At 41.3% G+C, this 19,590-nt stretch overlaps 1 protein-coding gene across 3 annotated transcripts in view; it reads right to left on the minus strand.

The window, feature by feature from the left end:
• Window positions 1-2,289: 2,289 nt before the first annotated feature.
• The window catches only part of DAAM1 (dishevelled associated activator of morphogenesis 1), a 141,638-nt gene continuing 124,337 nt past the window's right edge, over window positions 2,290-19,590 (minus strand). For all 3 annotated transcript variants that reach the window (XM_082450344.1, XM_082450346.1, XM_082450345.1), the window contains 4 exons: window positions 19,407-19,467; window positions 8,855-8,986; window positions 6,000-6,170; window positions 2,290-5,006 (listed from right to left, as the gene is read on the minus strand). In XM_082450344.1, the coding sequence (XP_082306470.1) occupies window positions 4,797-5,006; window positions 6,000-6,170; window positions 8,855-8,986; window positions 19,407-19,467 (574 nt within the window). In that variant the 3' untranslated portion in view covers window positions 2,290-4,796. The remainder of the gene's footprint in view (window positions 5,007-5,999; window positions 6,171-8,854; window positions 8,987-19,406; window positions 19,468-19,590) is intronic.

The raw sequence follows: 19,590 nt of genomic DNA on the forward strand, positions 1-19,590 counted from the left end.
TTGTTGTCTATTCAAGTATTCCACAGATGCAGGGTACATCAAGTTGATTGTGGGGATTTAATCTGCTGCTCCTGAAGCTGCTGGAAGAGATTTCCCTTTCTCTTCTTTGTTCGCAGAGCTCCCGGGGTTCAGCTTTGGATTTGGACCCGCCTCTGTGTGTAGGTTGCCTGAGGGCGTCTTTTCTTTGCTCAGACAGGACGGGGTTAAAGAAGCAGCTGATTTGGGGGCTCTGGCTCACTCAGGCCGGGGGGAGGGAGGGGTACAGAATGTGGGGTGAGCCTGCAGCGGCAGAGGCTGGCATGACGTTGCAACAGCCTGAGGCGTGCCGTGTGTTCTCCCAGGGAAGTTGTCCCTGGATCACGGGACCCTGGCAGTGGCAGGCTGCACAGGCTCCCAGGAGGGGAGGTGTGGATAGTGACCTGTGCTTGCACACAGGCTTCTTGGTGGCGGCAGCAGCAGCCTTAGCGTCTTGCGCCCGTCTCTGGGGTCTGCGCTGATAGCTGCAGCTCGCGCCCGTCTCTGCAGCTCGTTTAGGCGGCGCTCTTAATCCCCTCTCCTTGCACACCCCGAAACAAAGAGGCGTGAAAAAGTCTCTTGCCTCTTCGGCAGCTCCAGACTTTTTCCCTGACTCCCTCCTGGCTAGCTGTGGTGCACTAGCCCCCTTCAGGCAGTGTCCACGCCACCAACCCCAGTCCTCTCCCTGCGATCCGACCGAAGCCCGAGCCTCAGCTCCCAGCCCCGCCCGCCCCGGCGGGTGAGCAGACAAGCCTCTCGGGCTGGTGAGTGCTGCTCGGCGCCGAGCCTCTGTGCGGGAATCTCTCCTCTTTGCCCTCTGCACCCCTGTTGCTGCACTCCCCTCCATGGCTCCGAAGCGCCCCCCTGCGCCACCCGCAGTCTCCACCCGTGAAGGGGCTTCTAGTGTGTGGAAACCTTTCCTCCCTCATAGCTCCCTCCCAGAGGTGCAGGTCCCGTCCCTATTCTTTCGTCTCTGTTTTTTCTTTTTACTTTTGCCCTACCCAGGTACGTGGGGAGTTTCTTGCCTTTTGGGGTGTCTCAGGTCTTCTGCCAGCGTTCAGTAGGTGTTCTGTAGGAGTCGTTCCACATATAGATGTATTTCTGATGTATTTGTGGGGAGGAAGGTGATCTCCACGTCTTACTCTTCCGCCATCTTGAAGCTCCTCCAAACCGTGGGGGGACGGTGTCTTAAGTTAGGTTTTCTATATGATTAGGAAACAGGTGGTGTTTGTTGTTTAAAAAAAAGTCACAGAAAATTCCCACTTTCAGAGCTTGACCTTTTAAAGAATTGTGTCCAAACTAGTTTATTAAAGATTATCCTTTTGCCTGACAAACCCGTGTTAAGCGTAGGAAAGGGGCAGAATCCTGGAGGGTTTGAACAGCTTTACTGCCTGACAGAAGCACATTTTCCCCAGTGATGATTTTCTGGGGAAAAGTGAAGATGTACAAATAAGCATAATGATCTGCAAGTTTCAGGTTTTACCCTGTTTCTATCAATACACCAAGGGCTGCTGAGGGTCTAGATGGTTCTGTATGTAGGTCCCCATGTTTGTAGGGAGGAATATAAAATCTGCTGACCATGCAGCAGGATCTCTCCCGTCTGGATGCCAGTGTAAAAGAACAAAGTAGCCTTTGGATACTATGTAGTATCCAGGGACTAGATAGAAAAAAACAAGATGGTTAGCAATTGTAAGAACATTATGAGTCCACTCTCAAGATCAGAAGTGCTTGGATTCTCAAGCAACCACTAGGATAATTTGTTTTCAGCTTGACTTCGAATTGGGTAGAGGATGGCCAGGAAACTGAAGTGATGTGGGGCTGAGAGAGAGTCCCAATTTTCAGAGAACAGAATACGCACTCCTTCTTCCATATGGTGACGCTTCCCATATTGACTTATATATATCATAAATTAATTTTTTTAAAAGGAAATGCTTCAAAATGAAACAGATTTTGATTGTAGAGATTAGAGATTCTTTTCTATATCCCCAGTTGAATAATTTCACCAGTAGCTCCACCATGAAACTGTTCAATGCATACAGAGTTATAACAAAAACATGTTACAGAAGGAGGTAGTATATGGTAGTCTGTGGACATGCTGAACGCTGCCATAGCAGAAAACTATACTTCTCTAGGCCCAGTACGTACAGGTTTAAAAAATGTATCATTTCTGATTTAGTAAACAACTTGCAATATTTCAATTTAATGGTGGAAAGTGCAACAAAGTTTGATAATGCTGTTTTAATAACTCATAGAAAGCATATACATAACACCTAATGAATTCATCTCTTTATTGCATGTTGCTATTTAAAAAAAATTTACAGGCTCATAACACAACATTTTTTCTTGGTACTATAACAACAGTCTCGTGCCTAAAGACTAAGTGGTTCCAACTACTAAGCTAATAAGATACAAGACATACAATTAAGTTTACAAATTATAATGCTTTTTCTTTTTGGCATTAATTTAAAAAAAACAAACAAACAAAAAACTTTTAAAATACACATCCAAGAGAGGAAAAAGTGGCTACTTACACCAGCACCAATCTAAAAAGTAGGGGTTTTTTTTCAACAATGGCACATGGAATTACCTGCACACAGCTTTCGGGGAAAGAAACGAAAAATGGAAATGGCAAAGAAGGCCTACCAGGATGGCCATATCAAAATGAGGATGATGAAAAAGGGCGAGAGGAACATGCTACACAAACTTGCTCCTTTATGTGACTCTCCCTCCACTTGTCCATTCCTTAAACTGTAAAACAAAGCCATTTTCAAAAGACAGTTCCAAACTTGAGCCAGATCAAATTTCCCCTGCTCTAAATAGAAAGGAGTATATATAGAGGCACTTTAGTTAAGGAATAGACAAACCCACTAGCACATCCCACTCCTCCTCACCGCCAAGCTTTTTTGAGCAAAGTCTCGTCTGCACCTTTAATGTGGTGTACTTGCAGACCTTGGTACATAGGAGCTGGGGGAGCGCGACGTCTGCTGTGTATTTGTGACTGTTTTATTTGCTAGAGTCATCCATATAATGTGTAGAAAGTTGCTAAGTTTGCAGTGAGGGGGGGAAAAAACGTAAAACCATGGCTCTTGCCAACTCTTAGAGCACTATTTCACAGCTTTCATGTAGCGCAGAGACCTTGCCATCTGCGCTAGGCATTATAGTTTATACAAATTATTTTTAAATAGCACGATTCCTGTACAGCGCACGCATCGGTATTCTGTTTGCCCCTTAACTGTCCCCATTAAAGCGTAAGCTCCTTGGGGGCAGGGGCTCTGTCTTGCTTACCACTGTAGCCCTACTATGCCTGGCACATAGTAGGTGTTTCAATAAATATTTGTTAATTGACTGAAAAACTCAATTTAGTGAGTAAGTAACGTTCTAGTGCAATAGGACAAACTACTCTCTCCACAGGAAACCCAACCACAACAGGATCGATGGAAAGAAAACAGAGAACCTTAGCTCCCCTCCCCAACTACTAATAAATAAAGCAAAGCAAAAAAAAAAAAGTAACAGTCCTCTTTATATATCATATAATTTAAGGATATTAAGAGTTGGTAGGTTAATGGTAAGCATCTATATTTTATTTTCTAATGTTCATTGTTTTTATTCATTTCTCCCTGAGAGCTTTTTGGACTGAAATTTTACAGGTAGCGTTACTGACACACAATTTAAAATGACAACATATAAACAGCAAACCACATCAAACATACTTAGAGATAAATAGCTCTTGGCATCTCTGTTGGTGGTGTTGACATTTTGTGCATTCACTAAATGTCCTTTAGTCCAGACCTATATTTACAGAAGATGCAGCTTGTCCTACAAAACAGAAAATACCAAAAAAAAAAAAAATGCACCCCATAAAATTTTTTTAAAAATAATTTTTAATCCCTTCAGAGAATTCCTCCTTGTAGGTCTTGGGTGGGAAATTTTATTTTTAAAGTTTATAGGTCTATGTTGTTAGGAAAATAAGCACATTATGGTAATTTTGTTCTTTAACAAGAGCATGGATTGCATTTAGATAGTGTTCTTTCCAAAAGCAATGTAAAGAAATCATCAAGAGTGCTTGGCAGAGAACTCGATGAAATTAGGGGGGAAAAAATTGATGTCCAAGTTTTAAACGTATAAAAGAACTCTGATTGACATTCTACATAATTCAGATTGTGCCAGATGTTCTCAATAAACATTTACAGACTGCATCCCCACACCAATGTCAGAAATTCTAAGCTGGTCCTATCAACTACTGATGCAATGCGCCAGCATCATACTGTCTGTCAACTATCAAAAACCATTTTAAATCTATATTTTTCCTACACCAGTTTCACCAGTGAAAATAATTTCAAAGTATATATCAAGCTTGGAAACCATAAAATATTTCTCAAGCTTTATTTTTTTTCTTTTGTTTTTCTTTTTACTCTAGGGAATGTCTCTGTATCTCTTTGAGGAGATAGTATTGTGCTTCTGAACAGTCATGGTGTTCAGGGGAAGAAGATGAGCCACACTCAATATGAATGCATACACAAATGGGTTCTGAGCACATACATAAACATAGATTTTTTTTTTTTTAACCAAACATATAGGTCTCCAGACAACGCTCAGATTTCTATATACATTTCTTCATATATACACACACATACATTTACATACACACACATTCACGCATTCACTCGCAGATGAAAGGAGAAATTGCCACTGTTTGTTTGGATTGCAAGGCAGTGTAATGAAAAGTTCTAGTCACTTCAAAGGGCCGCTAATGAGCTTTCTAAAAAAGTATTCAAGGGAAATTAGAAATTAAGTTTTGTGACCGGTCTCTCCCGGCTGCTGTCTGTCATCTGGTTGGTAATGCGCTTGCGATTCCGTTTCAGTTTAGAAAGGTCTTTGTCAAACACTTCTCCTGACCGCAAAGCGGAAACCAGGTCATCAAACTCTCCGCCTTCTTCACTGTTCTCTTTCGCTTTCCTCATTTTCCGTTCCCTTTCACGTTGTTCCTTGAGCTGCAAATGGAAAGTGACCTCTTAGAGAAGTGTCAAAATAATATTGTATTTTGTATTGAGTGGAGATGAATTCTGTGGAACATGATGGTGCGTCAGTCACACTGAGCCACGTTTGTTGACAGCTGCCAGCCCCCTTGGATGCCACGAGAGAGCATGACTGGGACATAAGGGCTCATCAGAGAAGCAAGGAACAATGAAAAAAATGACCACTGCTTTGTGATTAGACTCTTGCCGTCTAGAATCTGGGTAAACCCCATGATATTCTAGTTAAAAAGCGAGCAATTAAGGCTACTCATATTTCTGATGGAATAAGAAAGTTATCACTATTAAATAGACCCCAAATATTGGTTTCTTTGATAGTATAGAGACACTAAAGCAAAATGCTCATTAGGCCACGTTCCTGACATCAAAGGCTAAGCCTGTATCTACTGTGGATACCTGGAACCTGCTATGCAAAAGTTACTATTATTAAGAGCCAAATAATATACACACATTATAGAAAATTTAGATATCCTTAAATAATTAAGGATAATTTTTCCCCTTTTGTTTATCAAGAGATAACCATTGTTATCTAAGCTTTCTCACATCATTAAATATTCTTTAAAGACATGCCTTTTAAGGACTGCATAAACAGTCCACTATGTAGCTATTACATCATTTAGAACTAATGCCCAGTCGGTAAACGTTTAGGTTGTTCCAGGTTAGGGCTTATCATAAAGACTGCTGCTCTCTTTGTGCGCATGTATGATTATTTCTTTAGAATGATTTCTAAGAAGTGGAACTCCAGATCAAAGGAAGGGGATATGTTTTTTTAGGCTTTGGATATAGACTGCCACATTGCCCAAGAGAAACTTTCTACCGAATGAAACTCCCAGCAGCCTTCTAGAGAGGACTTTGATGCCCTCCTTCTTGCCAGCATGGCAGAGCACTTCCTAAAAACCAAGGAGATGCAGCAGCAGAACTTTCCGGGGGTGGAACTGGCCACCCACTTACCTGAGCCTCCATTCGAGCTCGGCGCTCTTCTTCCTCCTTCTTCTTTCTCATGTTTTCATTCTCTTGTTTGGCTTCTGACACAGCCTGAAGAAACTGATCAAAAATGCCAAAGAACTCATCTGGCTGTATTTTGCCAGCCTCTTCCCCGAAGTGTTTCACTGCTTTAGTAAACTGGAAAAAAGAAGGTTTTAAGAAGTTCAGTCTTCCAAGAGAACGCCATGATCACATAAATATCAATCTCTCTCAAGGGGCTAAAGGTCAAATTGAGTCAAATATAACTCGCTGGATTTATCTTTGGCTGCTGAACATGTCTATCAATCGCTTCTAAAGGAAAAAATGTAATACTCCATGACTTGCGAAACCATTTATCCTTGTCCACCTCATTTCAGCTTAACATCTATGATTACATCCTATGACTCTTTATTAACTAAACAGTGGTAAAAACAAGAAAGCAGAATATCACAGGGCAGAGCACTCAGGACATAAAACTAAGAGCAAACTCAGCAGGGGTAAGGAAACTTGTACTTTTAACTTTTCTTTGAAGTAGTTTAGTATCATTTATTGGTGCCATGTGGTTAGTATCAAAAGCAAATAGGATACAGTGTTTCTTAGCTGCTTTTACTAATCATAAATAATATTGGTATTACTGTACTTCCTGGGCCTCGATTAGCAAACACTCACTGATTATGGAATCATTAAGGCAACCCAAAATTCATAACTGAGAATACAATTTTATTCTAAATCCTTTGTTTTAGAACCCCTTTCAAGCCAAATCTTTTAAAAACAGATAAAATGCAAAATATTAAGGGCGAATTTTTAAAAATTAAATTAAAAAATATATAGGGTCACAAAATAGCACAGCCAGTCTTTTTAGTTTAACATTTCTGTTTTTAGTTCTTCTGGTTGTTATCTTCACAACTCGAGATAGTATGCTTTCAAGTGTCTTAGCATTATTATGACCATCCAAATACTGTTCAATGCCAGTCAAGTTGTTTTTTTAGAACTATATCTCCTTCTGTAAGGATCTAATGCTCTTACGTCTAAGCTACAACGGACGGTGTTTCTAACTTCAAGGTCAAACAAATTCTTACTCCCTATGCCTAATCAACTACTTCAGAATTTCCAGGTCTTTCATTTTCTTCACAGTTTGAAACTCTTAGGTTGGGGAGGACGGCATAAATACTTCATGGTCTAATTGCTTTTATCTTTCTTGCACTACTTGTCTTTAGTATATTGTTAAGTTTTCCTGACATTTTGGCAATCCCATCTCTGTAAAGGAAATATTTTCAACATTTATTCTTAAATAAGACAATTTTCAATTGTTTTACATATATATTTCATATCTTTAAATTTATAATAATGCTTTTTTACCATTTTTCTCTTCATCGAGGCGTTCTCAATCTTTTACTTATTTGGAAATATTTTATTAGAAACTAAGCTCTTTAGGGAAAAATACGACATTCTTCATACACCACATGCAGCGCTTCAGTTGCTCCATGGTTTTATAAGCTAATTTCTAAAAGTTCTGGTATGAACAAAACAGCAACAGATAGCCTACAATTGAGTTTCTAAAACATTCAAGTTCAGGCACTTCAAAGCCATCCTGAATGATCTTTTTATCTAGGAATTCTAGTGATGATGAAGTCATGTATATTTTAGTCTTAGAAATCTGAACAAAACTAGTCCCAGACTAAAGTTCCCACACTAAAATTGAAGAAAAAAAAAAAAAAAAAGTAGAGTGTGTATAAATCAAAAATTAACTATTCAGTTGATTCTTAGAAAAATGTTTGAGCCCGTGATGAAGTAGGTACTGTATTGCCTGGATTGAGGTGGCGGCCATCACAGGGGAGGCTGCTGACATCAGTTCACTGATTTCAATCAGGGGTACCAGGGGCTGGACCTCTACCAGCGGTCATTCAAACATATCTTGTCTTCCATTTATTTAATAACATTGGAGGTGGGGTTTCATGTTGAGATTAGCTAGTGTATCTTAACACAGTCCACTTCTGAACTTTGAGTATGTGTGTACACTTACATATACAATCATCCATATCTACAACTGAACAGGGGACCACAGAGAAATGAGATTCATTACTCAAGTTTCAAAGGAAAGATTCAAGTTAAAGCAAAAGAGTGTTGTCACAACTGAGAGATGGGCAGTGTGGAGGACCTCAGTAGGGTGGATAGCAGCTTAATGACATTTGTTAACAATGAGAAGGGGATAAGAGAATGTGCACATGTATATGAATGTGTATGAATTTTGGAAGAGGAAATAACCAGAGAGAGACACAGAGAGATGGGGCAGGGGGATTTTAAGGTGTTTGTTGGTTATTTGCCAATGAAAACTCTTCCCTTACAGGAAAACAAGATTTTGTAATAGCAAAATTCATTCTTAAAAAAAGTCTTATTAAAAATATGCCTTTTGCAATGAGGCTCTGAATTAAAGTGCCTATCATTTAGTAAGTTCTTCTAGAGATTTAAAGAGGGAATATCCTGCCCTCCTAAGTCTCTATCTCAGGTGAGCACCTTACAAGTTTCTGAAGCACAAGGCCTCAGTCATACCTTGATCTCACATTTCATCCTGCCCTTGGTTTTCATAATCTACTCTTTTCTGTTTCCCAGAGATAATTACTTTGATCCAATAACAATCAAGAGAAAAACTATCGAAGTATTTAAAACTGTCAAAGTATTTACTTGTTTTACACCATTCAGATACTTCAAGGTCTTACTAACCTAAAGGCCAGTTAGAGAGCATGTGTTTCAACTGATCACAGCCCTAGAAATGAAAGTATACTTGTAACATCTGAAAGTACCAGCTCTGTCAAGCAACATTCAGTGCGCAAGGGGAAATTTACCAGGTCTTTAGCTTCTGCTAGAAGATCTTCAACGTCAGAGAAGCTGAAGCTGGCTACCGTGATGAACTGGCTGACAACAGACACAAACTTATCTCCAGGCCGTGAGGGCTGAGACTTCTGATATTCCAGCTCCTTAAACACAGGAAATGGATAATGTCAATGTAGGCTTCAAACACAGACACCCCTTTGTCTCATTTTCCTTATGCCTCAAATTTAATAAGTCAGAATGGCAAACCCATCAAAATTAGTGTGAAACATTTTATGATAGTCCAGTTCCCCCTGCCCTTCCACCAACCCTGCCAGAGCCAAGCCCATGTGCCCACACACAGTTGCAAAATGCAATTTAACCAGTCATCTGAGTACTTTATTGGTGTGATTTTGTATACTGGCTTTAGAATGTAAGGAGATTAGCATTTGGATAAAATTAAGAGAAGTTAAACAAATAATGGAGAGCAAATTGGATTCAAAAGGTGTGTGACTGAAAGCAAGAGAATTTGATTGTTGATATTCTGTGCTCAGATTTCTGGTACTTTTGATTTTTTCCTTCTCTCCATCTCTGCCAAGTCTACTTATTTCCTAAACTGTGATATCTAGGTCAGTAGAATTTCAACTGCAGCATTTGGCACCATAACGCCATTTTTCTTCTCATCCATACCATTTGGATGTTGTGAGCAGACAGGTAGGAGTATTAGTGTCTCATTAATCATCCATATTCTCCATTACCATGGTGATGAACACAGATTATTCAAATCAATTTCAGTAATAATTTCAACCATTGCCAGATGCATTTTCTTATTTCATCCCACAAAGCCTCTATGAGTGAGGCATTATTATCCCAATTGTACAGACACATAAATTGAGGTTCAGAGGGATTAAATTCTTTGCTCAAAGTCAAGTAGCTGATAAGTGGTAGAACCAAAATTTGAACTCACGTCTGCCTGACTCCAGGGTCTCAGTGACAACTATTCTGTGTACCTACTGACCTAATCTGGATCTCTATTTTCTTCCATACCTGCTTTGGCAGAGATTCTAACAAGCAGGGCGGTAGAGGTCACAGGCTAGGGGTTCTGATTCAGTTCTACCACTGATTTGGTACTTATCCATGGCAAGTAGCCTGGGCCTTAGTTTCTTCACTCATAAAAGGAGGGCAGGGAGCTTCAAGATGGCTGAAGACTAAGACGCAGAGATCACCTTCCTCCCCACAAATACATGAGAAATACATCTACACGTGGAACAGCCCCTACAGAACACCTACTGAACGCTGGCAGAAGACCTCAGACCTCCCAAAAGGCAAGAAACTCCCCACATACCTGGGTAGGGCAAAAGAAAAAAGAAAAAACAGACAAAAGAATAGGGACAGGACCTGCACCTCTGGGAGGGAGCTGTGAAGGAGGAAAGGTTTCCACACACTAGGAAGCCCCTTCACGGGCAGAGATGGGGCCGGCGGGGGGGAAGCTTCAGAGCCACGGAGGAAAGCGCAGCTACAGGGGTGCGCAGGGCAAAGCGGAGAGATTCCTGCACAGAGGATTGTTGCCGAGCAGCACTCACCAGCCTGAGAGGCTTGTCTGCTCACCCGCCGGGGTGGGCGGGGGCTGGGAGCTGAGGCTCCGGCTTCGGTCGGATCCCAGGGAGAGGACTGGGGTTGGCGGCGTGAACACAGCCTGAAGGGGTTAGTGCACCACAGCTAGCCGGGAGGGAGTCCGGGAAAAAGTCTGGAGCTGCCAAAGAGGCAAGAGACTTTTTCTTCCCTCTTTGTTTTGGGGTGCGCGAGGAGAGGGGATTAAGAGCGCCGCTTAAAGGAGCTCCAAACACGGTCGCGAGCCACGGCTATCAGCACGGACCCCAGAGATGGGCATGAGACGCTAAGGCTGCTGCTGCCGCCACCAAGAAGCCTGTGTGCAAGCACAGGTCACTGTCCAAACCTCCCCTCCTGGGAGACTGTGCAGCCCGCCACTGCCAGGGTCCCGCGATCCACGGACTTCTCCAGGAGAACGCACTGCGCACCTCAGGCTGGTGCAACATCACGTGGGCCTCTGCCGCCGGAGGCTCGCCACGCATCCGTACCCCTCCCTCCCCCCGGCCTGAGTGAGTCAGAGCCCCCAAATCAGCTGCTCCTTTAACCCCGTCCTTTCTGAGCAAAGAACAGACGCCCTCAGGTGACCTACACGCAGAGGCGGGTCCAAATCCAAAGCTGAACCCAGGAGCTGTGCGAACAAAGAAGAGAAAGGAAAATTTCTCCCAGCAGCCTCAGGAGCAGCGGATTAAATCTCCACAATCAACTTAATGTACCCTGCATCTGTGGAATACCTGAATAGACAACAAATCATCCCAAATTGAAGAGGTGGGCTTTGCGAGCAAAAGATATATTTTTTTCCACCTTTTTCTCTTTTTATGTGTGTATGTGTATGCTTCTGTGTGTGATTTTGTCTGTATAGCTTTGCTTTTACCATTTGTCCTAGGGTTCTGTCCGTCCGTTTTTTTTTTTAACTTTAAAAAATTTATTTCTTAATAATTATTTTTTATTTTAATTACTTTTTAAAAATTTAGTTTATCTCCTTCCTTCCTTCCCTCCTGCCTTCCTTTCTTTCTTTCTTCCCTCCTTCCTCTCTTTCTCTCTTTCCTTCCTTCCTTCTTCCTTTCTTCCTTTCTTTTTCTTTCTCTCTTTCTACTTTCTCCCTTTTATCCTGAGCCATGTGGATGAAAGGCTCTTGGTGCTCCAGCCAGGTGTCACAGCTGTGCCTCTGAGGTGGGAGAGCCAACTTCAGAACACTGGTCCACAGAGACCTCCCAGCTCCACGTAATACCAAACAGCAAAAATCTCCCAGAGATCTCGATCTCAATGCCAAGACCCAGCTTCACTCAACGACCAGCAAGCTAGAGTGCTGGACACCCTATGCCAAACAACTAGCAAGACAGGAACACAGACCCATCCATTAGCGGAGAGGCTGCCTAAAATCATAATAAGGCCAGACACCCCAAAACACACCACCAGATGTGGACGTGCCCACCAGAGAGAAAAGATCCAGCCTCATCCACCAGAACACAGGCACTAGTGCCCTCCACCAGGAAGCCTACACAACCCACTGAACCAACCTTAGCCACTGGGGACAGACACCAAAAACAACGGGAACTATGAACCTGCAGCCTGCGAAAAGGAGACCCCAAACACAGTAAGCTAAGCAAAATGAGAAGAAAAACACGCAGCAGATGAAGACGCAAGGTAAAAACCCACCAGACCTAACAAATGAAGAGGAAATAGGCAATACCTGAAAAAGAATTCAGAATAATGATAGTAAAGATGATCCAAAATCTTGGAAATAGAGTAAATACATGAAACGTTTAACAAGGACTTAGAAGAACTAAAGAGCAAACAAACAATGATGAACAACACAATAAATGGAATTAAAAATTCTCTACAAGGGGTGAATAGCAGAATAACTGAGGCAGAAGAACAGATAACTGGGCTGGAAGATAAAATAGTGGAAATAACTACTGCAGAGCAGAATAAAGAAAAAAGAATGAAAAGAATTGAGGACAGCCTCAGAGACCTCTGGGACAACATTAAATGCAACAACATTCGGATTATAGGGGTCCCAGAAGAAGAAGAGAAAAAGAAAGGGTCTGAGAAAATATTTGAAGAGATTATAGTTGAAAACTTCCCTAATATGGGAAAGGAAAAAGTTAATCAAACCCAGGAAGCACAGAGAATCCCATACAAGATAAATCCAAGGAGAAACATGCCAAGACACATATTAATCAAACTATCAAAAATTAAATACAAAGAAAAAATATTAAAAGCAGCAAGGGAAAAACAACAAATAACACACAAGGGAATCCCCATAAGTTTAACAGCTGATCTTTCAGCAGAAACTCTGCAAGCCAGAAGGGAGTGGCAGGACATATTTAAAGTGATGAAGGAGAAAAACCTACAACCAAGATTACTCTACCCAGCAAGGATCTCATTCAGATTTGAAGGAGAAATTAAAACCTTTACAGACAAGCAATAGCTAAGAGAATTCAGCACCACCAAACCAGCTTTACAACAAATGCTAAAGGAAATTCTCTAGGCAGGAAACACAACAGAAGGAAAAGACCTACAATAACAAACCCAAAACAATTAAGAAACTGGGAATAGGAACATACGTATTGATAATTACCTTAAATGTAAATGGATTAAATGCTCCAACCAAAAGACACAGACTGGCTGAATGGATACAAAAACAATACCTGTATATATGCTGTCTACAAGAGACTCACTTCAGACCTAGGGACACATACAGACTGAAAGTGAGGGGATGGAAAAAGATACTCCATGCAAATGGAAATCAAAAGAAAGCTGGAGTAGTAATTCTCATATCAGACAAAATAGACTTTAAAATAAAGACTATTACAAGAGACAAAGAAGGACACTACATAATGATCAAGGGAACAATCCAAGAAGAAGATATAACAATTGTAAACATTTATGCACCCAACATAGGAGCACCTCAATACATAAGGCAAATACTAACAGACATAAAAGGGGAAATCGACAGTAACACAATCATAGTAGGGGACTTTAACACCCCACTTTCACCAATGGACAGATCATCCAAAATGAAAATAAATAAGGAAACACAAGCTTTAAATGATACATTAAACAAGATGGACTTAATTGATATTTATAGGACATTCCATCCAAAAACAACAGAATACACATTCTTCTCAAGTGCTCATGGAACATTCTCCAGGATAGATCATATCTTGGGTCACAAATCAAGCCTTGGTAAATTTAAGAAAATTGAAATCGTATCAAGTATCTATTCTGACCACAACACTATGAGACTAGGTATCGATTACAGGAAAAAATCTGTAAAAAATACAAGCACATGGAGGCTAAACAATACACTACTTAATAACCAAGAGATCACTGAAGAAATCAAAGAGGAAATCAAAAAATACCTAGAAACAAATGACAATGAAAACACGACGACCCAAAACCTACGGGACACAGCAAAAGCAGTTCTAAGAGGGAAGTTTATAGCCATACAATTCTACCTTAAGAAACAAGAAACATCTCAAATAAACAACCTAACCTTACACCTAAAGCAATTAGAGAAGGAAGAACAAAAAAACCCCAAAGTTAGCAGAAGGAAAGAAATAATAAAGATCAGATCAGAAATAAATGAAAAAGAAATGAAGGAAACGATACCAAAGATCAATAAAACTAAAAGCTGGTTCTTTGAGAAGATAAACAAAATTGATAAACCATTAGCCAGACTCATCAAGAAAAAAAAGGAGAAGACTCTAATCAATAGAATTAGAAATGAAAAAGGAGAAGTAACAACTGACACTGCAGAAATACAAAGGATCATGAGAGATTACTACAAGCAAGTATATGCCAATAAAATGGACAACCTGGAAGAAATGGGCAAATTCTTAGAAAAGCACAGCCTTCTGAGACTGAACCAGGAAGAAATAGAAAATATGAACAGACCAATCACAAGCACTGAAACTGCAACTGTGATTAAAAATCTTGCAACAAACAAAAGCCCAGGACCGGATGGCTTCACAGGTGAATTCTATCAAACACTTAGAGACGAGCTAACAACTATCCTTCTCAAACTCTTCCAAAATATAGCAGAGGGAGGAACACCCCCAAACTCATTCTATGAGGCCACCATCATCACCCTGATACCAAAACCAGACAAAGATGCCACAAAAAAAAAAAAACTACAGGCCAATATCACTGATGAACATAGATACAAAAATCCTCAACAAAATACTAGCAAACAGAATCCAACAGCACAGTAAAAGGATCAAACACCATGATCAAGTGGGGTTTATCCCAGGAATGCAAGGATTCTTCAATATATGCAAAACAATCAATGTGATACAGCATACTAACAAATTGAAGAATAAAAACCATATGATCATCGATTCAGAGAAAGCTTTCGACAAAATTCAACACCCATTTATGATAAAAACTCTGCAGAAAGTAGGCATAGAGGGAACTTTCCTCAACATAATAAAGGCCATATATGACAAACCCACAGCCAACATTGTCCTCAATGGTGAAAAACTGAAACCATTTCCACTAAGATCAGGAACAAGACAAGGTTGCCCAGTCTCACCACTATTATTCAACATTGTTTTGGAAGTTTTAGCCACAGCAATCAGAGAAGAAAAACAAATAAAAGGAATCCAAATCGGAAAAGAAGAAGTAAAGCTGTCACTGTTTGCAGATGACATGATACTATACATAGAGAATCCTAAAGATGCCACCAGAAAACTACTAGAGCTAATCAATGAATTTGGTAGAGTAGCAGGATATAAAATTAATGCACAGAAATCTCTAGCATTCCTATACACTAATGATGAAAAATCTGAAAGTGAAATTAAGAAAACACTCCCATTTACCATTGCAACAAAAAATAAAATATCTAGGAATAAACCTGCCTAAGGAGAGAAAAGACCTGTATGCAGAAAATTATAAGACACTGATGAAAGAAATTAAAGATGATACAAATAGGTGGAGAGATATACCATGTTCTTGGATTGGAAGAATCAACATTGTGAAAATGACTCTACTACACAAAGCAATCTACAGATTCAGTGCAATCCCTATCAAACTACCACTGGCATTTTTCACAGAACTAGAACAAAAAATTTCACAATTTGTATGGAAACGCAAAAGACCCCGAATAGCCAAAGCAATCTTGAGGAAAAAAACGGAGCTGGAGGAATCAGGCACCCCGACTTCAGACTATACTACAAAGATACAGTAATGAAGACAGTATGGTACTGGAACAAAACAGAAATATAGATCAATGGAACAGGATAGAAAGCCCAGAGAGAAACCCACGCACATATGGTCACCTTATCTTTGATAAAGGAGGCAAGAATATACAGTTGAGAAAAGACAGCCTCTTCAATAAGTGGTGCTGGGAAAACTGGACAGGTACATGTAAAAGTATGAAATTAGAACACTCCCTAACACCATACACAAAAATAAACTCAAAATGGATTAAAGACCTAAATGTAAGGCCAGACACTATCAAACTCTTAGAGGAAAACATAGGCAGAACACTCTATGACATAAATCACAGCAAGATCTTTTTTGACCCACTTCCTAGAGAAATGGAAATAAAAACAAAAATAAACAAATGGGACCTAATGAAACTTAAAAGCTTTTGCACAGCAAAGGAAACCATAAACAAGACAAAAAGACAACCCTCAGAATGGGAGAAAATATTTGCAAATGAAGCAACTGACAAAGGATCAATCTCCAAGATTTACAAGCAGCTCATGCAGCTCAATATCAAAAAAACAAACAACCCAATCCAAAAATGGGCAGAAGACCTAAATAGACATTTCTCCAAAGAAGATGTACAGATTGTCAGCAAACACATGAAAGAATGCTCAACATCACTAATCATTAGTGAAAGGCAAATCAAAACTACAATGAGATATCATCTCACACCAGTCAGAATGGCCATCATCAAAAAATAAATGCTGGAGAGGGTGTGGAGAAAAGGGAACCCTCTTGCACTGTTGGTGGGAATGTAAATTGATACAACCACTATGGAGAACAGTATGGAGGTTCCTTAAAAAACTAAAAATAGAACTACCATACGACCCAGCAATCCCACTACTGGGCGTATACCCTGAGAAAACCATAATTCAAAAAGAGTCATGTACCAAAATGTTCATTGAAGCTCTATTTACAATAGACAGGACATGGAAGCAACCTAACTGTCCATCGACAGATGAATGGATAAAGAAGATGTGGCACATATATACAATGGAATATTACTCAGCCATAAAAAGAAACGAAATTGAGTTATTTGTAGTGAGGTGGATGGACCTAGAGTCTGTCACACAGAGTGAAGTAAGTCAGAAAGAGAAAAACAATTACCGTATGCTAACACATAGATATGGAATCTAAGGGGAAAAAAATAAAAAGGTCATGAAGGACCTAGGGGCAAGACAGGAATAAAGACACAGACTTACTAGAGAATGGACTTGAGGATATGGGGATGGGGAAGGGTAAGCTGTGACAAAGTGAGAGAGTGGCATGGACATATATACACTACCCAACGTAAAATAGATAGCTAGTGGGAAGCTGCTGCATAGCACAGGGAGATCAGCTCAGTGCTTTGTGACCACCTAGAGGGGTGGGATAGGGAGAGTGGGAGGGAGGGAGACTCAAGAGGGAAGAGATATGGGAACATATGTATATGTATAACTGATTCACTTTTTTATAAAACAGAAACTAACACACCATTGTAAAGCAATTATACTCCAATAAAGATGTTTAAAAATAAATAAATAAATAAATAAATATATAAATAAATATAGGAGGGTAATATACACATCATCATGGGAATCAAATGAAAGAAAAGAAGTGGAAACTCTTATAAATCATGAGACTTGCTCTGATTAAAAGAAATTGCCACAATCCTAGTTCTCTGACCTGGAAAGGGAGTGTATGTATGTGTGTGAGGTACAGAGATGTGAAAGCAATTTTAAAGTGTTTCATGAATGTATAATTCCATAAGAATTCTGTCTTTGATACCTTCAAGCAATGTAATCGATTTGTGCAAAGCACAACTGGGACACACGAATGTTTGGACGGATTCAAGTCTGCCTCCCAATATTTCCTTCCTCTTAACATTTAAGCTGCCAGAGGGAGGGGGAGGCCTCTGTAGCCCCTTTCCTGTGAAGAGTGTGTTACGTTGTACGTGACCCAGGGGCTGGAGAGATTTCAGCTACACAACCTTTAATAAACCCCCCAAACACATAACTTCCTTGGGACCCCTCTCTCATGCCTTGCTCTGAACTAGCTCAGATGCAGGGGTCAGAGCCTCCATTGTCAGGCTTTAGGACTGTCAGTCACTGCCATGCTAGTCTCAAGAAAGCTTTCCACTGGGAGGCAATGGCCTCAGAGTGAAGGCTGTAACACAAGCCTCGTCCCTAACTGCCCTTATCCAGTTTGGCCTCTGAAAGCCGAGGACCGTCCTCCACGCGCACTCACAGTCTCTCAGCCCACAGGGGCTGGAAAAAAGAATATCTCTTGCTCTTTTTAAACAGAGACCCACCCCTACCCCCCTCCCCCAAAATAAGGAAAAAAAGAAAACCTTACATGCTCCTTAATTTATTAAAAATAGAAAAGGTTAGACACTGTGACTCTAATTTTTATTAGAGCTATTTCTTTAATGAAGTCAACTACTTTCTATGGCACAGTTTTACGATTATAAGGAGGAGGAGGTGGGACCTCCCTGGAGGTGCAGTGGTTAAGAATCCGCTTGCCAATGCAGGGGTCATGGGTTTGAGCCCTGGTCCGGGAAGATCCCACATGCCGTGGAGCAACTAAGCCCACGAGCCACAACTACTGAAGCCCGCGTGCCGCAACCACTGAAGCCCGGGTGCCACAACTACTGAAGCCCGCGCACTTAGAGCCCGTGCTCCGCAACAAGATAAGCCACCACACTGAGAAGCCTGCGCACCTCAACTAGAGAAAGCCGGCAAGTGGCAACGAAGACCCAATGCAAACAAAATAAAAAATAAATAGATAAATGTATTTTAAAAAAAGGAGGAGGGTCCTCCTGGCGTTACTAATAAATGATCTGTGGGGCACCTTCCCGACCTGCCTGCAGACCAGCCTCCTTCACCAAGTGCCAGGCCAGAGTTCTGCTCTCCTGAGCGAGGCTTCTCCCCCTGACCCGCCCCCGTCCTGTCAGCAGCCCTCGTGCAGTACCCACGGGGCACTGCGCCCTCACAGTCTGCGTTAGTTCCACCGGCTCCTCTGCCTCCGGCACCCTGACCTGCTTTCCTTCCATGGAGCCCGGGCCCAGGTCATCTCGTATAGCTGGGACAGCCTCCCTCCTCTGTACCTAAGTTCACCCTACCCTCCTTCTAAGCCACAGCTCAAAGTTCATCTCGTCCAGAGGAGAAGCTTCCTCTCACACACGCCAGCCATTCCCAAAGCCTCGGGCTAACCTAAATCCCCGATCCTCCTCAAGGCACCTTTGTCATCACTTAGGAGGTGAACTGGACTGACTGCTCCTGGCCACTGTAACACCTGGAGGGTAAGGATTCTGAGTCATCGTGATCCCCTCGCCTTGAGAATGGACTGTACCCCCAACGTGCTCAAAAACTACTCCCCAAGCGACCGACTCAAAGACAACAGAGAAGTTCCATTGCTCTGAGAATAAACGTCATTTATAAAGAGAACAGAAACACCGAGAAGACCTTGAAGACTCTCTAGCCAATCCACTTTCATGAGTCCTGCCTCACAGGTAGGAAAGTGGTGGAACTCTGGGTCCAATTTCCCAGTTCCTGCTCCCGTGATGCCCCCATGACATCCTGCTGCCCGCCACTGCATCGCCAGGCTAAACACAGCCTGCCTTTGCTTCTTCGTTGTTGCATTTTTTTTTCTTTTTTTTAAACAATAAATGTTTATCCTGAGCATATGAGCATGCCAAGGCAACCAGCAACTCCTCCGCTGGACGCCATCACCAGCACCAGAGAGAGTGAAGGGACCGGGAATTAGGACAGGAAACATACTCACCATCTCTACTGCTTTCAGGCCACTTCTCAAGGTGCTTATTTCTTTGTCCAGCTCAGTCATGCTGTTGTAAATGGCAACATTTTAGTAACCAACGTGGGACTTACACTTATTGTATTAAATATACGATGAGTTTAAATATTTCATGCTTGGAAGTCCACACTACTTCATTTTAAATGTTTAAAAT

Source organism: Balaenoptera physalus (genome assembly GCF_965194825.1).
Source record: "Balaenoptera physalus genome assembly, chromosome: 2".
Classification (NCBI taxonomy): domain Eukaryota; kingdom Metazoa; phylum Chordata; class Mammalia; order Artiodactyla; family Balaenopteridae; genus Balaenoptera; species Balaenoptera physalus.